At 45.0% G+C, this 6,460-nt stretch overlaps 1 protein-coding gene across 1 annotated transcript; it reads left to right on the top strand.

Moving 5' to 3' along the window:
* Positions 1-1,861: 1,861 nt before the first annotated feature.
* Positions 1,862-4,671, top strand: LOC125513650 (protein disulfide isomerase-like 5-3). The gene is made up of 5 exons (XM_048678811.2): positions 1,862-2,203; positions 2,741-2,844; positions 2,939-3,309; positions 3,527-3,834; positions 4,142-4,671. The coding sequence occupies exons 1-5, from the start codon at positions 1,967-1,969 to the stop codon at positions 4,376-4,378; spliced, it is 1,257 nt and encodes a 418-aa protein (XP_048534768.1). The 5' UTR covers positions 1,862-1,966; the 3' UTR covers positions 4,379-4,671.
* Positions 4,672-6,460: the final 1,789 nt, after the last annotated feature.

Here is a 6,460-nt window from a genome sequence, read left to right on the forward strand (position 1 = left end):
TGTAACTAGCAAGGCTAGTGAAACTGGCAATCTCACTAGTTCCGTTGGGGGCCAAGTCAATATTGTATTTTGTGTGTGCAAGTGTTGATCATTAGGTTGCTTAGTAAACTCCTACTGGTTCCATAAAACCTTAAGGTCATCCACTTTGAGGGCGAAATGTTGCTTGCTACAAACCCTTGCACTTAGGGGCCCAACACCCTCCTTGTTAAGAGGAAACAACATAAATACAAATGCCTTAAAGTTCTGTAAGAGAAAAACAAATTGGATCAGAAGAAAAAGAATAAAGACAAGCTAGATCTGGATGCTAACATTCATGGGCTCATTTGTCGATGAGATCGGAGAGAGGAAGAACCGGTACCTCGTCTACTAGGAAGGACGAAGGGCATACCATTGGCAAACAAAGCCGAAGACGTGGCCGGATAGCTAGGATAAGCTCGAAGAGCACCTCCAACAGAGCGAACCGTGGGATGAGAAGAGTGAAGCATGAGACGGCGGCGAAGGGAAGGAGAAAGATGGGGAAGAAAAGGCAAATATAGGAGATGAGATAAAGAAAATGATGACATACATGCGAAAGAACCGATAAGACCCACGACACTAGCCCACACACGTGGACATGCATGGGGCCAAAAACAACAAGAGAACATGCGATGAAGGTCACATAAAAAGAGTGACATTACACAGTACATGGTCAAGGCGAGCACATGCTTTTATCCGGCGGAGCAAGCGTCGCAGGCCCACTAGCCAATGGACTCACCGCCATCACTGCTAACCCTACCAACTGGCACAGGGGCTAATAGGGGGACCCACCGCCGTACTACAACTGGATACATAAGGAGGGACCCACACAGGTCAAACGCGGAAAACTAGTAGTCACGTTACCAGCGGAACACCCCAGATACCAACCGCTCATGGGACCTACAAAGCATACATCTACCTTATACCGACCAACCAAAGGACGGAACAAACAGAACTCCACACGGCCATCGAGTGGACATAACGAATCGGATAAGTAGGAAGGAAGCAAACCCATCTCAGGAAAACAATAAGGCACAGCCGAAAGGAGTGAACTCACCTTATCTGCCCGGTAAGACGCTGACTCCGCACGATCTCCCGACGCCCGGACTTGAACAACCAGCCGAGTGTTGGGCGGGATAGCCGGGCGGGGTCCCGATGCGACGTTCGCCTCTGCCCGGGGGCCCAAACATCAATCCCCACCAACACAAGAGACAACACACACACATGGATAGTTGGGTGGTGCCCACGCGCAATGACCGCCTCTACCCGATGGCGCAAACATCATTCGCTCCCACACAAGCGCATGAAATGACATACACTACGCGAGGACAACGACCACCATACGAGGTGACACCGAGCACACCCTCAGTCCATCGTCATGTACCCTCGAGGCCGTTGGCTCGGTGAGGAATGACCGATTCCGATCGAACAACGGTTAGGGCGCCAGGTAGGCACCACGCGTGAGGCGTGCTTGGATTGAACGACGCAATTCTTTATAGGAGTAATGCTCGTACTTGAATTATGATGTGATGCATTTAAATTATCTATGTTTGTGGTGTGTTGAGACGTGATCAAAGGTTGTCAGAATCATGATTCTGTTGTACGGTTCTACGACTTTACGATCCAAACTAACCCCTATGATTCTACGATTTTAATTTATAGAAACTATGATTTGCGATCCTACCATCGGAGCTCTGATCCGATTTAAAATCGCGACTATGACAACCTCGTGACCAATTTGTTACTATAATTTGAGCAAACATTTTGAAGATTTGACAAGATAATTTTAAAAATATGGGATCTGCTAGATAAGCATGAGCGATTTCTCTAAAAAAAATATTTAGGGAAATGGGACGGGGGATCTTAGCATGCGGGCACTACCAGTTGAGGGCTTGAGGCGTAGTGTTCCACACAGCTACCAACTCCGCTCGAGATCGAATCGAGCTCACTGATGCCGCTGATGGCCGTGGACAAGCAGCGGCTGCTTCCTCTCTTCGTTCTCGCTTTAGTGACGCCGGCCTGCTTGGCGAGTGGCGGAGAGGAGCCGGCGAGGTTCCAGATCCCACGAGACGGGAGCGTTGTGGAGCTGGACGAGGGCAACTTCGAGGGGGCGGTGGCCGCCGTCGATTTCCTCTTCGTGGACTTCCACGCCCCGTGGTGCGGCCACTGCAAACGCCTCTCCCCGCAGGTACGCATCCAGCTAGCCTCCCCGCCCTTCCATTCGATCCACCACCACCGGTGTTCGCTTGAGACCTCGTATTCCCAAGAGTCTGCAAGGAGAAATGCGATTGGGTTAGAGTAGTAGGGTAATTGATGCCAAGTGCGAAATGGGAAATTGAGAGATAGTGGTGATGGTTCAGAGACATGGATCGGATTTGAGTCGTAGAGAGGAAACGAAATTGGCACAGGCACGTCTAAGATCCACTCAACCCCTTGCTTGTAATAATAAGATTATACTCCCTCGGTTCCTAAATACTCCTATAAGTCTTTTTAGAGATTTCAAAATAAACTACATACGGATGTATATAGACGTAGTTTAGAGTGTAGATTCACTCATTTTGCTCCATATGTAGTCCATGTTGCAATCTCTAAAAATACTTATATTTAGGAATGGAGGGAGTATCACCAAGACTTGCAGGCCATGTCACTATCGCTTTTTTCCTGTTATTCCAGCATCTGTGTGGCCTGCGATGATGTGAACTGATAAGCCGTTGCCCATTTGCAGTTGGATGAAGCTGCTCCGGTTCTTGCTGGGCTGAGCACGCCAATTGTAGTCGCGAAAGTAAATGCAGAGAAATACAAAAAGCTTAGGTCCAAATATGGAGTAGAGTAAGCAACCTAATCAAATATCTCTACGAGTTTGGTTAAACCAGGTGGGAGTCTGTTTTGTAATTGACAAATTTGTTTGTTTTCCTGGATGCAGTGGCTTCCCCACTCTTATGCTTTTTGACCATGGAGTCCCCACAGAGTACACTGGTTCAAGGAAGGCGGGCCAGCTCGTTGAGAGCCTCAGGAAGCTCGTCGCACCTGATGTTTCTGTTCTCACGTCCGATGCAGCAATCAAAAGTTTTGTCCAGGAAGCTGGTGTGGGTTTTCCATTATTTATTGGATTTGAGGTGGATGAATCCTCCATTGCCGAGTATGGAGCAAGGTACAAGAAGAAGGCATGGTTTTCTACAGCAAAGGATTTCTCTGAGGATTTGATGGCCGTGTATGATTTTGACAAGATTCCAGCATTGGTTTCGCTCAACCCAAAATATAACGAGCAGAGTGTCTTTTATGGCCCCTTTGAAGGTACGATTGGATCTCTATTTGCTTTACGTTTCTTGTTACATGTGCTAGCGAGTGACATCCTGGATTTGTCATTCTGTTTGTGTCAGATGTTCTGCAGCTCCGTTTTTTAGTGATGGAATTACGTAGTTCACCTTTCTATACCAAAACATGTGCAAGCTCTGCTTTGTACTGCATGTCTTTTCCGGATTGATGATACATATGATTTTTGTGGATGCAGGAACCTTCTTGGAGGATTTTATACGGCAATCCCTGCTTCCGATAACTGTGCCCATCAATGCAGAGACTGTTAAGATGTTAAAAGATGATGATAGGAAAGTTGTCCTTGCAGTTCTGCAGGATGATTCTGATGAAACTTCCATGCGGTTGATAAAAGTTTTAAGGTCTGCAGCCAATGCAAACCATGACCTAGTGTTTGGATATGTGGGAGTCAACCAATGGGAAGAATTCACCGAGCCTTTCCATGATTCTAAGAGCTCACAGCTGCCAAAATTGGTAGTCTGGGACAAAGATGAGGAGTATGAAGTGGTAAGTATAATATTTTTGTTGCCCCCGTTATTTTCACAAGGATGCCATCATCAGATTTCAGACTATCCCCAGCTAGAAGTATGTATCTGTTCTCTGCATGTCACATGGTATTACTGATATGCAATTGTTATGTGTAACTCCGTGTCTGGTTTTGACATCACATTTTTGTTCAAATTGATCCGTTCCGTTCATATCATATCCTTTTTTACAGTCCGTTCATATCATATATGTTTGCTTAATTGCTTTCACCACAATCTCCAATAGTGACTACTTAGTTGTGCTATGATTGAAATGATTCTTGTCGCAGGTTGAGGGTTTAGAGAATTTGGAAGAAGGTGATCATGGATCCCAAATTAGTCGTTTCCTCGAGGCATATAGAGCTGGAAGAACAATAAAGAAGACATTTGGCAGACGTTTCCCAACGCTGCTCGGCGTGAATGCGTTGTACATCCTCCTCTTATTGGTGGCTGTGCTTGTTGTTCTGATGTTTTTCTCTGGGCAAGGCGAGGAAGTTCGCCAGCCAACACGAGCCCATCAAGAATGAATGTGTACTAGTTTCCGGCTCCAGACTAAACTTAAGGATTTCCTGCAGCAGAAGAATAGCATGGATGTTGTAGAAAGGGGAACCTGGAATGAGGATATTCTGATTTTGAATTTCACATGCCTTAGTTTTGACCTCCCCTTGTCTGACCTGGCAGTTACTAGCTCCTCTGTTTAGCGATTTCATGTCATGTGAAGTTATTTATTTTAGGTCATGTGAAGTTATTGACTTGCACTCCAAAATAGATCAGGTCACTTATCTCCTTTGATTCAATGGAATTTCATAGGATTTTTTGAGGATTTGGATCCTTGGGGAAAAAATGGTGTTAGTCGTCGATTTATTTTTTCTAGAGATCTCTATCCAGTCAAACATGTTGCTAGAATCCTTTGTTTTTCCTGTGTCACTCTTTGGTCCAAATTTCTATGGTTTGTGATCGATTCAAGAGGACATGCAATGCCAATCTTGTGTCTTTCTGTTTCTAAGTTTTAAGAATTCTGTGTATCAAAGTGGCCTTAGGCTGGTCATAGTGGGGAGTAACTTAGACTAGTGTCATGCTCAAGCATGACACTAGTCTAAGTTACTACCTTCATAATGCAAAGTAACATAATAGTAGTGTCATAGATGGCTTCATTTATTAGCTTGTAGACTCATTTTGTTTTGGGAAGCGCTATGTTACAGTAACATATTATGTTACTACCTCACATTAAATACTTGCCATATAAGCAAAAATTTCTTGGAGTGTGCTACGTTACTAGCTAAGTTACTCCCACTATGACTAGAAGAGGTACAGGATAGCTAGCAAACTGCTACTCCCACCTACCACGTAGTGCATGCATGGTCACCCCCTCTTCATATATTGGTTGAGTACATATTTTAGGAATAAAATGAAATTAGATAAAAATAATAATGTGACGTCAATATTTAGCTATTCAAAAAGTACAAGGCCTTACAAACTGAAAATTCAGATTTATTTTACATGGGTATACGCTATGTGTGCGTCGTGTTAACTGTTCGGGTGGATGAGAGACGCATATGCACTTCGTAGCCCGCACATCTGCACTGCCATTCGGGAACTTGGTTTTGCACATCTCACACCAACTTTCTATAGTCGCTTATGAATAAATCAACTTTAATTGTTTATCACTGTAACTTTCGCTATATACAACAGTGATATTCCTTTTGTAGAAGACTGATGCTTGCCAATGACTTGGGTTGTAATAATCTTCTTTTTTTGCGGGTTCATGTCGAGGCAGACTGCAAGGAGGTGATTGTTACTATGCAAAATGGTGGGAATTCTCTTGACCCAGCTGCGGCCATTTACGAAGAATGGTCTTTTCTAGCTCGCAATTTTAATACTATAGAATTTAATTACTGTTCTAGAGAAGCCAATATGGTGGCAAATGTGCTAGCTAGGAACTCGGAGAACTCTCGAACTATTGTGTGGAAGTCAGAGCCTCTGGTGTTTTTAGTTGATGTTCTTTCAAATGATGTATCTTTATTTTCACATGAAATATAAACCGTCATGACGGCATTTCCTTAAAAAATGAACACAAATATGGATTGGATGTGCGAAACCAAGTTTCTCGGTCGCGTGGTAGATACGGCCCACAAAGTGTGTGTGCACGCCCCTGCGTGCTTCAAATCTCCTATTGGGTGGATGAGTTGGATAAACATTCTTCCGCCTTCTGCTGAACTGGAATCACTTAGGATTTCCCCGGATCCTTGTGCTACACTGTCTGCTGGAGGAAAAAAAATCCTATACAACCGTGTCGTATCCTTCCAATCGGGAGACCCATTCAGCCGCGCAGTATCTGGCATTGTGAATCTCAAAGCAACAGACTATCTTCTTCTCCAATGCCTTGCGCTGAAACCGAACATCGTGGCCATTTCCAGACCATCCCAAACCTGCCGCTGGTGCTAGCTCCGTCACCATCGACAGAGCCAAACTTCTCGCCGGCGGCGTGATTTTCCTCTGCTCACATCGTGCGTCCAAGCTGCTTGCACGATTGGTCGCGTCCAAACTCTTTGACTCCGGCACAATCACACTGCTCGCCCCCGCCGGCCGAGGGAAGGCTCTTGACGCCG

The sequence above is a fragment of the Triticum urartu genome, chromosome 6A (assembly GCF_056163025.1).
Source record: "Triticum urartu cultivar PI428250 chromosome 6A, HENAU_Tu73, whole genome shotgun sequence".
Classification (NCBI taxonomy): Eukaryota; Viridiplantae; Streptophyta; class Magnoliopsida; order Poales; family Poaceae; genus Triticum; species Triticum urartu.

What these genes read in the sequence shown, in the direction of transcription:
- LOC125513650 (XM_048678811.2), top strand. Translation starts at nt 1,967, where the DNA reads ATGCCGCTGATGGCCGTGGACAAGCAGCGGCTGCTTCCTCTCTTCGTT. An exon ending in GCAAACGCCTCTCCCCGCAG is followed by an intron (nt 2,204 to 2,740) that starts GTACGCATCCAG and finishes GCCCATTTGCAG; the next exon opens with TTGGATGAAGCTGCTCCGGT. An exon ending in AGGTCCAAATATGGAGTAGA is followed by an intron (nt 2,845 to 2,938) that starts GTAAGCAACCTA and finishes TCCTGGATGCAG; the next exon opens with TGGCTTCCCCACTCTTATGC.